The sequence below is a fragment of the Procambarus clarkii genome, chromosome 19 (assembly GCF_040958095.1).
Source record: "Procambarus clarkii isolate CNS0578487 chromosome 19, FALCON_Pclarkii_2.0, whole genome shotgun sequence".
Lineage (NCBI taxonomy): Eukaryota > Metazoa > Arthropoda > Malacostraca > Decapoda > Cambaridae > Procambarus > Procambarus clarkii.
In genome coordinates, this window is record NC_091168.1 from 18,756,028 (window position 1) to 18,770,487 (window position 14,460).

The 14,460-nt window shown below is 45.2% G+C and overlaps 2 protein-coding genes across 5 annotated transcripts in view; one reads left to right on the forward strand and one right to left on the reverse strand.

Annotated features, from left to right (window-relative positions):
• LOC123752625 (protein O-linked-mannose beta-1,2-N-acetylglucosaminyltransferase 1) overlaps positions 1-14,460 on the reverse strand; it is a 140,671-nt gene that overhangs the window by 118,109 nt on the left and 8,102 nt on the right. The window contains exon 3 of one of the 3 annotated variants that reach the window (XM_069327000.1): positions 1,746-1,833. The exons of the other annotated variants lie outside the window; for them this stretch is intronic. The gene's annotated coding sequence lies outside the window, so the exon portion shown is untranslated. The remainder of the gene's footprint in view (positions 1-1,745; positions 1,834-14,460) is intronic. 3 annotated transcript variants of the gene reach the window in all.
• Positions 1,853-14,460, forward strand: part of LOC123757478 (uncharacterized) — a 36,988-nt gene continuing 24,380 nt past the window's right edge. For both annotated transcript variants that reach the window (XM_045741141.2, XM_045741142.2), the window contains exon 1: positions 1,853-2,673. In XM_045741141.2, the coding sequence (XP_045597097.1) occupies positions 2,092-2,673 (582 nt within the window). In that variant the 5' untranslated portion in view covers positions 1,853-2,091. The remainder of the gene's footprint in view (positions 2,674-14,460) is intronic.

A 14,460-nucleotide genomic window follows, 5' to 3' on the forward strand; every position in this document is an offset into this window, starting at 1 on the left:
GACTGACTACTCTGGAATTCATTTTCCAAATATCTTTTCTTTCTCTTCTAATTAGAATATTAAGCCCAGTATATTGAAAAATTTGCATTTTTGTCAAAGTTGCATCTTGGTTTAGTTGGAAGAGGATTTTTCTTCCAATTAGATGATATTCGGAGAAATCCTCTTCCAATTCAACCAAGATGCATGAGCACTAGTCAGAGGGATAGAAGCCATAAACAAGAAAATAGTCAATACAGAATATGCAGTCATATTCAATGAAACATGAAAAAAAAATAAAAAATTATTATATATATATATATATATATATATATATATATATATATATATATATATATATATATATATATATATATATATATATATATATATATATATATATATATATATATATATATATATATTAGTATATTTTGGTAGCAGTCTTTCCTGTAGACATATATTATTAAATATGACCGAAAAAGTAAGATTAATAATTCTAACACGAATTTTCTCAATCTTTCGTACATTTCTTTTCACTGTTGGAGGTAAATCAAAAATCAATTCTCCAAAATTCATTTTTATTTCTAGTCTGACGCGACACGAGCGCGTTTCGTAAAACTTACTACATTTTCAAAGACTTTAGTTTACAAATACACAACTGAATAGAACTTACGCATCTCCGATTTTATATCTACATTTTAGTGAGGTGGATGGGGTGAGGTGGCATTAATAGGGTAATAATTTCATCAACACAAGACAGAACAAGAGGTGGCATTAATAGGGTATTAATTTCATCAACACAAGACAGAACACGAAACAATGGGTATTGAATAGAAGTTTGTAGAAAGCCTATTGGTCCATATTTCTTGATGCTTCTATATTGGAGCGGAGTCTTGAGGTGGGTAGAATATAGTTGTGCATTAATTCTAAAGTCTTTGAAAATGTAATAAGTTTTACGAAACGCGCTCGTGTCGCGTCAGACTAGAAATAAAAATGAATTTTGGAGAATTGATTTTTTATTTACCTCCAACAGTGAAAAGAAATGTACGAAAGATTGAGAAAATTCGTGTTAGAATTATTAATCTTACTTTTTCGGTCATATTTAATAATATATATTATATATATATATATATATATATATATATATATATATATATATATATATATATATATATATATATATATATATATATATATATATATATATACCTAATCGTCAGATTTGCTCTGGCCTTTATAATTTTTGAATTAAAAGACAAAATGTATCGTCCCTCATGAGTTCATAACGGCCTCATTTAACTCTACTTAAATAATATTTGAAGTAATTATATTCATAGACAATAAAGCACGTGTATGTCAATTAAGGCGTCTTGGAGAGGCCTATAATGCATAAAGGCATTACTCTTCAGCTCTCGGGAGCAGTACGTTTCTCAATCCAATATGGCGTCCTAATAACGTCAGCGAAGCTTTTAATTGCGGCGGTGAATCTTTCTCAGGCTAAGTGGTTGGGAAGAAGCACGCAGTGAGGGGGGGACGTTGTGAAGGGGGGGGGCGTTGTGAAGGGGGGGGGGGCGTTGTGAAGGGGGGGCGCGCAGAGGGGGGGCGCAGAGAGGGGGGGCGTAGTGAGGGGGAGCAGCCAATAGCGGGAGGGGAAGATGTGCTGTTGTCACACACCTTCAGGTTCGGGGGGGGGGCGCTCTGGCCTGCAACATTTTCTCTGATAAAGAAAGTGGAGAACCTTATATAACTAGATGTGGATCACTTACTTTTAGCTGCCACTAATAATTCCAGCGCTGCCGTCATGAGCGCTTAAGGGTGATTAGCGTCACACTACCCCCAGGCCGTCGCGCTTACCTGGAAAGAAATTCATATTATTCGCATGGTATGTTTAAGCCTGGGGGTGTGGCTCGCCCGCCGGCATCTGTTGCCACACCCGAGTGTCGCTGCGGGCGACGCGTCGGAGTGTAAACTCCGACGCGTAATGTGTGGTGTTGAGTGGCTTACGACAGGAGCGTGAAGACTAAGCGTGCCTTTGGCGGAGGACCTGTCCCCGAAGGGATGAGAGCGTGAGGTGAGGCGGCGGCACACGCAAGGTTGTGAGCGAAGGGCAACATGGGTCGCTACGGCGTCGGTCACGGCGCGCTCGCCATTCGGGATCGTCGGCGACGCGTCCGTCGGACGTCGGTGGCGGGCCCTGGGAGCCATCACCAGCAGCGACACCCGGAGAACTACACGAGCTTCGCGCAGCGCCATCAGCAGCGGAAGAGCTCTGTTTCCTCCAGCCAGAGCGCCCCGGTCAAGGGCAGCGCCTACGCCATCGACGCCGCCCCAGAAGTGGCCATCATGCCAGGACAGATACCGCCATCATACGACCTCCAGAAAACCAAGAGCCTGACGGAGGTAGCAGAAGGACCCCTGCCCGGCCCCTCCTGGTGGCCCGGTCCCCCCTTCCAGCAGGGAGGGGTGGTCCACTCCCCCCCGGTGGGACACGCCGCCGCCGCCCCTTTCCAGGAGGGGATGACAGAGTTTCCAAAGCGACACAGGGGCCTCCTGAGCGGGGTGTTGGGGCTCCTGACGGGGCGCGACACCTGGGCCCACATCCAGGAGCGCCTCTTGCCCCACCTGAGGACGGCGGGACACCCACCATCCCGCCAGGCAGCCATGACCAACCGTCACCTGACCTTTGACCAGGAGGTAGGAAGTGGACGTTGCCACACCCAATCCCCCCGCCCCCCTCTAGGCACTCTGGGGGGGACAGGTGTGGCGCTTCACGCACTCTACCACACCAGCTTGGCACCCCCTCCCCTCTCCCCCCCCCCCCCCCCGCACTCATGGCAGTGGTCATGGGCACCACCACAGTAGTCCACAACTTCTCGCTCAGCTCCACACTACCGTCCTGTCTGTCCCAGTGGCCACGTCCTGCTTACCCGTCCTGTCTTGTTACGCTGCTCGCCTGTGGGGACGCTCCCCCACACTACTTGTTTTCATCCACACTACCACTACTCTCCCCAACACTCACACCAGGACTTACTACCACAACACTACCACTACTCTCCCCAACATTCACACCAGGACTTACTACCCCACACTAGTACTACTCTCCCCAACATTCACACCAGGACTTACTAAACCCCCCTCCCCACAAGACATTATTTTGACAGCAGGAGTCGACAGTCTATAATTGCATTGAGAACTGTGTCCAAAGCCATTAAACTGTGTTCATATGTATTTGAAGCAATATAGTTAATATTGTGGTTGCCACTGACCTGCATTCTTGCTCAAAGCGTTGGTTCACTTTGATATTCGACACAAAACTGGTCTTTTAATTTATTCAAGCGAACGTAAACGTAAGAACTTTCAAATTGCAATTGTTCTAATTTTGCTTGTTGTGGCTATATAAGTAGCAAGGAAATGAATATCTGTTGGGTGATTAATGGTGTAACCAAACATGGCCGCCCAACTGGAAATATTGTGTTGCACTTTTTTTAATATAGTAATAGTCACTCTTCATGTGCAGTAACATAACGAATTAACACATGAATAACCTTACAAAGTAATAGTAAGACGATAATTATCATCATGTTAATTAACGTTCACTGTAACCGTAGTCAGAATATTGTATAAATGGCCAATAATACTGCATTATACATCATACACCAACTCTTCCCAAAACCACATATGGGCGTCACTGTGGACGCCACTTTTTATATTTTATATATATAAGAAAACAAGAACATAATTTTTGATCAATGTTTCAGATGTTTACTAATTTTTAACATGAACGCTCACGTGGTGTACTGAAGCTACGATCATTGTTTACTAAGAAATTATAACCTTTTAAAGTTATTTCCCGAGTGACTTTGGTAAGCTGACAAGAGTTTAAAACTACGTGATAGATAAATGCTGTGAAGGGAAAAAGAAAACAGTGTTATGATGAGTGAATCAAAGATATTTGTGTTTGGTCAGGAAATGGCCACAGCCACACTTAACTACTCTCCGACTCGACTCAAAATCACTAGTATATAAAGGAGGTCATTTGTAAGTGGGAGAGGAGTGTTGTTCTGGTGGAGGCGAGGCAGAGGGTGATGGTAGAAGGCTGGTGACGCCGCCCCGACCCACGCCCCTGCTATGGCTGCTGTAGCAGTTGCTCTACGTAACAAACGCCAGCAGAAGATACATTTTGACCCCAGCGAGGCAAGTACCAAAACTGTAGTAACAACAGGTGGCATTTATGACTGCCTCTTGTTGTTGTAGTTCATTTAGAAGTAGAAACCAATAGTTCATATTGAGAACGTAGTTCATTTAACTTGTAGTGGTATTAAATGATAAATTTGTTTTTTTGTACACTGCCAAATGGTTGTTAGCAGCGGCAGTAATGACAAAAATGTCTGGACGATCTGTAGCGTTGTCAGCCACTACTCTGGCACATAGCTCATCTCAGGGCATCGAAACCTGCCCCCCCCCCCTCCTTTCAGAACAGCAACAAGTGCGTCTTAACTCAAAATATATTGAATTATCCGTAGCAATGACCATTAACTTTTTTTTTACAAACTGCTAAATCTTCACTTGGCATCTTGAAAGAGACTAATTTAAAGACAGTGCTCGCTAAACACTTTTCCATTTGCTTTGATTACTGGCGGTTGTCACAGTGAATGGTTGTGAGGAGAGTGTGGTGAAGAGCAGCGTCCAACGTGTGTACACACTCAGTGTTCCAGCTCTTCATGTTGTTGTGACATGTCAGTGTAAAAACAGTGTAACTTGCCTCTAACCTAATTTTCTGTACTTTATTCATGATGTGTATGACTTGTTTGCCTGTAATCTAATATTCTGTATGTCATTCATGATGGGTCGTCTTTGCCTGTAATCTAAGTTCGTGTATAGTATGTTATTCATAATGTGTATGACTTGTTTGCATGTTACCTAACTCGGTGTATTCCAATCATGAATGCGTCTCTAGCACTAATATACATGTGGTGTTACTGTACCCTTACATTGTGTCCTGGTAAAGACTGTTCTGTACCACGCACTCATTCAACACACTAAGAGGCTCCTGTATCTCTCTGGAACACGCATGCGGGAACGCACTCTTCACTCTACCAGGTATTGAACCAGGAATGTTAATGGTACCATAACTACAGGTAAGACCCAACTAAACTTATAATGCATTCTTACTCCCGTGTTGGCTGGGCTGCCCTCCACTTTTGAACAAATTAATATTGCATTGCGTTTTTGTTTATTTTTGTTGTATTCATATTTTAATCATAATAACTCACCCTTACATCCAAAGTTAGTCTTATAATGTTTATATAATGACACTTTAAGATTATGAAGGTTATCTTACATTGTCCAGTTATGTGAGGCGTTGTTGGTTTAATGTTCATACCTTGTGCAGCGAGTCGATATGTACGAATGGTCACCGTGAGCTTGTATGAGTGCTGGTGTGTAGTGTAGTTTATATACGGTGTGTTCCAGCGTGTGCGTGCGTGCGTGCACATAAAGAGTTTAGGGGGGGAATACCCGGCGCTGCCTAGGTCTGCATGCTTGTTCACTCCCCCCCCCCCCTTCCTTTCTTTTTTTCTATAAAAAATAATTAAATTGTCTACCGTCACCACGTGGGTGGGAGGAGCTTAGCGGTATGAAATATTTGAAAAATGGAATAGTTATCCATTTGCTTTGAAAAAGAGGCGGGGCTTGAGAAAGTCTTGCAAGGTGTGCGAGGATTATTTGTTATTACCACCAAAGTAAGGATACGAAAATGTTAATTTTCCCAAGATCAGTGAATAATGGTGTATGTATCTATTACAAAAATTGTTTTCAAATTTTAGTTTTCAAAATATCAATAAGTGTAACCGGCGAGCAGTGCCAAAAGTGGTCGTGGGAGTCAGAATGTGACACTGGCACGCTGTTCCTTTTTTAATTCCGTGACACGAGTGACACCAACCAGCCTATGTCCGTCCCAGACCCCAGACCATTCCCACCTGCCAATTTAGGCGAGGCCGGCTAAGCCCCAGGCGTCTGGCCTCTAATTTTTGACAGACATTCTTTCTTATTGTATAGATTAACTCGTCATTGACATACCTGTGTGCGACGAGTGAAGTGCATCAGGGACGGAACACTGGGATGTATACACTGTGTACACTTCACTCCTGCACTATGTCCAGCAGTAAACTATACTTGCTGGTTGTGGTCAGTAACCTGGTGTGTTTGTCGCCTTAATAATCTTTTACAAATTGATAGGCGTTAAGCTAAAAAACAAACCAAGGCTGCTTTGCGTGCGTGCGAGTGAATGCTAGCATCCGTGAGCGAGTGAATGCTAGCATCCGTGAGCGAGTGAATGCTAGCATCCGTCAGCGAGTGAATGCTAGCATCCGTCAGCGAGTGAATGCTAGCATCCGTCAGCGAGTGAATGCTAGCATCCGTCAGCGAGTGAATGCTAGCATCCGTCAGCGAGCGAATGCTAGCATCCGTCAGCGAGCGAGGGAGTGCACGCGAGTGTGCGAGGGAGTGTACGCGAGCGTGCACGACTAGTGGCCGACCTTGGCTCTCCTTGGGTTGGTCTTGCGTGTTCAGATTTACTCAAGAATACCTTACATAGTGAGTGGTATTAGTGCTGCCACGTTATCAGCGCTCCCCTTCACGTGCCGGGGCAGTGTCGAGCGCCAGCTCCTCGTCCCGCCTTTTGATGATTTTATACGTAAATAAAATACTAAATTTTCTAGATGTTCTCATTTGCTTATAGATGTATAAAAAAAAACTGAGTGGGGCTTGGGTGGCGGCGGCGTCATTAGACCCCGGGTGGAGGACACGTCAAGTTCTCTATACTCGCTCTCTTAATCTTTTGTACCTTGTGCTGTTTTTCAATCTCTTTTGTGTCGTATCTGCTTTTGAAGTTTTAAGAATAATTGGCTTCCACGACTTTTCAAGAGCAGTCCACTTGCCCACTACCCGTACGGAGTATGCTTTATTTTTTTAATCGTTCCCGTTTTCAACTTCCACCTATGTTCTCGTGTCCTATTTTCTCTCACTTTTAAAGAGGCCGTTCTTTGTCATTTCCTTTGATATTTCGTATGCAATGATTATATCTCGTCTGTTTCTTCTCTCCATTTGGAGGCAGTAAGAGTTTCCTTAACAAGTACTCATTGATTAGTTCTTTTAATTCAGAAACCAGTTTTGTTGCAAACCTCTGCACTTTTCCTAGTGTAGTTTTGTGTTTAATGAAGTTAACATTCCATTCCAGTGCTGCATATTGTAGTATTGGTCTCGCATAGGTTGCGTAGATTGTCTTGAGTCTTTTGGTTTTTATATTCTGATGTAATGTTTACCAGCTTCCTATATACTGCCGATGTTATCCCATTAGTGTGTGTCTGATGTTAGTGCCGAAAATATATCCACTTTGAAGTCTTTCTCCGTTCGATTCCAGTCGTTGCTGACATTTATAGGCAGAGTCCTCGAGGCTCCTATAACCCTCGCCCATCCCCAATACCTTGCACGTGTGGGTGACCAACAGTCAGTTGTCTGCCCACTCCTGGAGTTTGTCAGTCTTCCTCGTGCACTCTACATTCCTACTTGGATTAAACATTCCACATTAGGTAATTATGAAAATCAAGTGTTAAACCTGTATAGCTACACAGCATCTCAGGACACTGTTTATCACATCTCTCCCGTTCCGCACTCCTCTGACTACGGTCCTTGGGTTTCTGTCAGTCCGGTACTCCCTTACCCAATTCAGCGTCTTCCCGGTCATCTCGGCTTGTCACGTGTCACATCTTATACACAAGACTTGTGAAGAAAAGTAAATACACGTCTAGTTTTGCTGTAGAGTTATTTTCTTTTCTTCATAGCGTCTTCCCTATAGTGATACAAAAAATATTTATCTGCTGCGTCCACTAGTTTCACTCTGTATGTTTCATCCCTCCGATGGCGTCCTTAGTTGCCCATTCGATTATCCTGTGATTTAAAAAAAATTTAATATTAGAATCCCAGCTCTCGCTCACCTTGCTTCTGTGGCCAGCTGTGTCTGGGTACAGGTGACAGGATGAACAACCCAGCGGGTTTTATGCCTATTGGAGAGTGTTGTACATGCTGCTATGGCGGTGTGTCCACTCACAGGATGAGTGGCGCTGCCCAATACTGTCACTATGGCGGTGTGTCCACTCACAGGATGAGTGGCGCTGCCCAATACTGTCACTATGGCGGTGTCCACTCACAGGATGAGTGGCGCTGCCCAATACTGTCACTATGGCGGTGTGTCCACTCACAGGATGAGTGGCGCTGCCCAATACTGTCACTATGGCGGTTTGTCCACTCACAGGATGAGTGGCGCTGCCCAATACTGTCACTATGGCGGTGTGTCCACTCACAGGATGAGTGGCGCTGCCCAATACTGTCACTATGGCGGTGTGTCCACTCACAGGATGAGTGGCGCTGCCCAATACTGTCACTATGGCGGTGTGTCCACTCACAGGATGAGTGGCGCTGCCCAATACTGTCACTATGGCGGTGTGTCCACTTACAGGATGAGTGGCGCTGCCCAATACTGTCACTACGGCGGTGTGTCCACTTACAGGATGAGTGGCGCTGCCCAATACTGTCACTATAGCGGTGTGTCCACTTACAGGATGAGTGGCGCTGCCCAATACTGTCACTATGGCGGTGTGTCCACTCACAGGATGAGTGGCGCTGCCCAATACTGTCACTATAGCGGTGTGTCCACTTACAGGATGAGTGGCGCTGCCCAATACTGTCACTATGGCGGTGTGTCCACTCACAGGATGAGTGGCGCTGCCCAATACTGTCACTATGACGGTGTGTCCACTCACAGGATGAGTGGCGCTGCCCAGTAAACTCGCCCCTCGGGGTAAAACTTAACAAAAAAAATAATAATAACTCGCCTCCCCCTCTCTAAAATTTCCTTAGTTTAATTTTTGCCTATGTCATGCTAAAATCATCACACCTTCACCCTTATCGTCTCAAGACTGTTACCAGATTAACAGTGACCCAAGCCGAGCACTGCAGGGCTCTCGTGTTGCTGTGGGCACTAGCTGGCTCTCCTCGTGCTGCTGTGGGCACTAGCTGGCTCTCCTCGTGCTGCTGTGGGCACTAGCTGGCTCTCCTCGTGCTGCTGTGGGCACTAGCTGGCTCTCCTTGTGTTGTTGTGGGCACTAGCTGGCTCTCCTTGTGCTGCTGTGGGCACTAGCTGGCTCTCCTCGTGCTGCTGTGGGCACTAGCTGGCTCTCCTTGTGTTGCTGTGGGCACTAGCTGGCTCTCCTCGTGCTGCTGTGGGCACTAGCTGGCTCTCCTTGTGTTGCTCTCCCTCTTGCACTCGGGGACAGTTGTTGACGCTTCTGGGTGTTACCTACTCACCGAGGAGGGTAGAGAAGGTGGGGTAAGTTGTGGGAGGTCAGGTTGTGGTGATGGGGGGTGGGGAATGGGGGGTTTAGAGGGGGGGAGGTGATGACGCCAGTCGAGGAGGGAGGTGGCCTGAGGTGGGATCATTATCTTGGTGAGCAAAAGGTCAGACCACCATCACTACCACCACCGCTACCACCACTACCACAACAAGACAGTAGGCGAGGCATAGACCTTCCTTCCCGTAATTACTAATAGGTAACTTATAGATAGGTAAGTATCACCATTACCAGCATCACCCCCCCCCCCTTCCCACGGAGAAATAAGCTTTGTAATGGAAACGCAACAAGGATTTATAGGGAGATATAATCACAATAATGTTGTTTGTGAATGCTGGTGTACAAAACGGAGAGAGAAGGTACTGGTAACCCCGGTACTGGGTGAGGGGGTACGTGTCGAGCAGTAAAGAGACGGGTCACAAGTCAGAGAGGGGGGGGGGCGTCAGCCTAGACAGATGAACTTGGGTCCCCCGTTATTATTCCTAATTTGTGAATGTCTTGCTGAAGGAACATCAGATTGCAAATAATTACAAAAATTCCCAGTACCCTGTACGCGTGGTCAAAAATTCCCAGTACCCTGTACGCATGGTCAAAAATTCTCAGTACCCTGTAGGGTTGGTCAAAAATTGAAAGGCATTAAAAAAAAGTTATGGAAGACACCTCTGTTCACAATTATAAGGTTATTTACGGCAAAGAATTCTAAAGAAACAAAAGTTAAAATAAAAAGCAAGAAGTTTAACAAGAACAAGCGAGAACCTGGCAGAGGTAAAACACAGCCAAAACTTGCCGTATAAAGAGCCATACAGAGCAAAACAATTAAAAGATTAACGCTTCAACGTTAAAGGACAGCAATAGACAGAGAGAGAGAGAGACACACAGCATATACATTGAGAACCATAGAGAACAAAGGACAGAGACCAAGTAAGAACCAAATAGGTCAAGGGAGTCCCGGAGGTAACTAGAGAGATAGCGAGTATCAGCAAGCGTCAAGGGAGCCAGGAAGCACCAGGTGTGGTTACAGAGACTAACAACTAAAGATAAACGCGCATAGACAAGGAACCCTATAACAAAACAAAGACATAGCGCCGACGAGGAGCCAGAGATAACCAGAAAGAGCCAAGAGACCTATGGAGAATTACAAGGAAACAAGGAGAGCCAGACAGCGCCTCTTAGACAGTCATGGGAGACCAGAGGCAGATAAGATAAGCAAAACGAATCGAGAAAAACAGTTGAAACAGAGGAAACCAACCCTACCATGGAGGGAGAGGAACATGGAACACTGCAACACAATGTTTAGTACACAGTAGGACTGCAACACTACAGTAGGACTGCAACACTACAGTAGGACTGCAACACTACAGCAGGACTGCAACACTACAGCAGGACTGCAACACTACAGTAGGACTGCAACACTACAGCAGGACTGCAACACTACAGTAGGACTGCAACACTACAGCAGGACTGCAACACTACAGCAGGACTGCAACACTACAGTACGACTGCAACACTACAGTACGACTGCAACACTACAGTAGGACTGCAACACTACAGTACGACTGCAACACTACAGTAGGACTGCAACACTACAGTACGACTGCAACACTACAGTACGACTGCAACACTACAGTACGACTGCAACACTACAGTACGACTGCAACACTACAGTACGACTGCAACACTACAGTACGACTGCAACACTACAGTACGACTGCAACACTACAGTACGACTGCAACACTACAGTACGACTGCAACACTACAGTACGACTGCAACACTACAGTAGGACTGCAACACTACAGCAGGACTGCAACACTACAGCAGGACTGCAACACTACAGTAGGACTGCAACACTACAGCAGGACTGCAACACTACAGCAGGACTGCAACACTACAGTACGACTGCAACACTACAGTACGACTGCAACACTACAGTACGACTGCAACACTACAGTACGACTGCAACACTACAGTACGACTGCAACACTACAGTACGACTGCAACACTACAGTACGACTGCAACACTTGCTCTACCATACAACTGCCGAATTTTAGAAACGCTAGAACATGGAAGTAATGAAACGTTGAACCTTCGAAACACATAAGGCCGGATAATTTATTATTTTATTTACTTTTAATTTTATTTATATATACAAGAGTTCGTACATTCTTGTAAAGCCGCCAGGCACGCATAGCGTTTCGGGCAGATCCTTAATCCTAATTTTCACTGGAATTCGACCCGCCAAATCATTTAACAGCCAGGTACCCATTCACTGCTGGGTGAACAGAGGCTATAGTTAAGGATTAGCGCCTAATCAATCCTCCCCGGCCAGGATATGAACCTAGGCCAAATTGCTGGCGAAGCGCAGGGCGAGTGTCTTACCACTGCGCCCCGGACACTGCTAATGACATGAACATTAAATGTTTAAAGTGAGCCGTGGGACGGAGCACACTATACCACATATGTCAGACCAATCCTGGAGTATGCGGCTCCAGTATACCTCCATGTCAAGCAAGACGTCCATACCTTGTCAAGCAAGACGAAGCTGGAGAAGGTTCAGAGGTATGCCACTAGACAAGTCCCAGAACTAAGAGGCATGAATTACGAGGAAAGGCTGCGTGAATTGCATCTCACGTCGCTGGAAGAGAGAAGATTTCAGGGAGATATAATTACCACATACAAAATTCTCAGGGTAATTGACAGGGTTGACAAGGATGGATTATTTAACACGGGTGGTACACGCACAAGGGGACACAGGTGGAAACTGAATATCCAAATGAGCCACAGAGACATTAGCAAGAACGTTTTAGTGCCAGAGTAGTTGAACAAATGGATTGCATTAGGCGGTGATGTGGTGGAGACTGACTCCATACACAGTTTTAAATGTGCAGTAGAGCCCAATAGGCTCAGAAACCTGTACACCAGTTGACCGACAATTGAAAGGCGGGACCAAACAGCCGAAGAATAACTCCCAGCAAGCACAACTAGGCGAGTACCGAGCCGTGGGAGGGGGAGATCTTAGCCTGCAAACAGGAGTCAGAACTGTAGACAAAAACTAAGCAGGAATATTCCTGGGGCTTTTCAATCACCAGAGGTTCTATATAAACCTTCCACCAGGATGGTCCGCCGTCCTCACACGCTTCCTTTACTTGTGTTTTTACTTGCCATAAACAAAATTTCTGCTTGCTGCATAAATTATTTGTATTTCACCTAGTGAATAAGTAAGGCCCAGGGAGCCTACATTACCGTATAAACCTTGGAAGTAACCTCGCCTCGTAATTATACTAAAAACGTTTTCTACCTGTGATCGATAGAGTGAAAACGGGTCAAAGTGCGACGATAGAGAAAATGGGACAGTATCTGTCAATGGTTAACTCGTCAGTATGAATCTCTACTCGTCTAATTGTGCTTGTGGTGGTTGAACCTCGGCTCTTTGAACCAGCCTTGAAACCTTCAATCAACTAGTTTACCAGTTTCCGAGGATACAGAGCTCATATTTTATCTTCATTTGAAATATTATAGTCTACCTTTCACCACTTTCTTAAGGGTATTATATTTGTTTACTCAAAAACAAAAAATTGTAATGTGCATGTGGATCATTCGGGAACTTAGTTTCCACCAATCCCCTTGTTCATGCACCACCCATGATGAGTCTGTCCTGACTGTTCCTGTCAGGACTATATTGATCATGTCTTCCCTGATTCCCTTTTATGTTGATTATATTTATTTAGTCTTTCATTTTAACTCAGACTTCTGTTATTTATCTGGTGACATACTTGTGGACTTTTGTCAGCTTGGGTTATCTTTAACGAGGTAATGGCTCCAGGCTGGTGCTGCAAATGTCAGACTTGTCTGACTTACGTGGTACACCGGCTCCTAAATGCCTCCTTATTCAGATGCAGACGATGAGTCGCAATAACGTGGCTGAATATATGATGATCAATCCAACACCAGAAGATGAGGAGACGACGACGTTTCGGTCCGTCCTGGACCTTATTCAGATTGCTAAAGGCACTTGTCATGTTGGCTCCTACATGCCGCTCGTAATAAACGTTTGTTGCGGGATTCACGAGGCAGCATCAGCGCGGTGTCAATCACTGTATTATCGCACACATTAGTCACAACAACGTCACTGGAAATTAGAAACCCAATCCACACATCTGAAAATAACAAAAAAATACATTTCGGTCTTTCTATCGCCCCCTCTCCAACTTTGTGCCCAAGATCCCCCATCCTGGTGGGACCCGGCGGTGCCCGGGTCCCACCATCCACACACTGGCACCATCACCACCTGACCGCGTTTAGACCTATTGTCTTATGTATGACCCTCTGTCCTGCGTGACAGTGAATACCAGCATTATCCTCACTTTAATAACACTATCAAAATCCTCAGATTAGGCAAAATTGTAATTAATTTTGTCAATAAAGATGTTAATAATAATAAACCTAACCGCGAGGCTCAGTCCACGCTCAGCACTGTCATGAACCACTTGAGCACTCTTACATCACATACAAAGCAAAATATACAGAATATCTATGAGGATAACAGAGAGCGAGAGACTACGCCACTTCCCTCTGGCGTAAAATGGTTCACCTTGTTGGGGACAGGAAGCCTGTTAGCATTATCGAGGTCCCCGTCGGCCAGGTCTGCAGGATCCTCTCGACACTCTCCAGGATTCATCCCACAACAGTTGCCTAACTCCTGGGAACATATTTACTGTTAGGTGAACAAACACATTAGGTGAAAAGAAACGTGCCCAACCATTTATGTCCCGCCCGGGATCGTACTCGGGTACAATCAGTTGGGAGCCGGCGGCGCTAACCACTGCGCCACGGGTTACCTTTGCAATGGGGGTAACTCTGTTCATGTTTGTGCTTTTGGTTAAATAATAATACAGTAAAATGCAAAAAAGTGGTGTAGTTTAAAGATTTATAACTATCACTTACGTAAAGATAAGTGTAAGGAAAGGAAATTACCATTACCATCCCTGCTCTCTCGGGCGGGCGGGCGGAGAGGGCGGAGGGCAAGGTTGTATACTGTAATGTTGAGGTCTTGTCCAAGTATAGACTGCCAGCG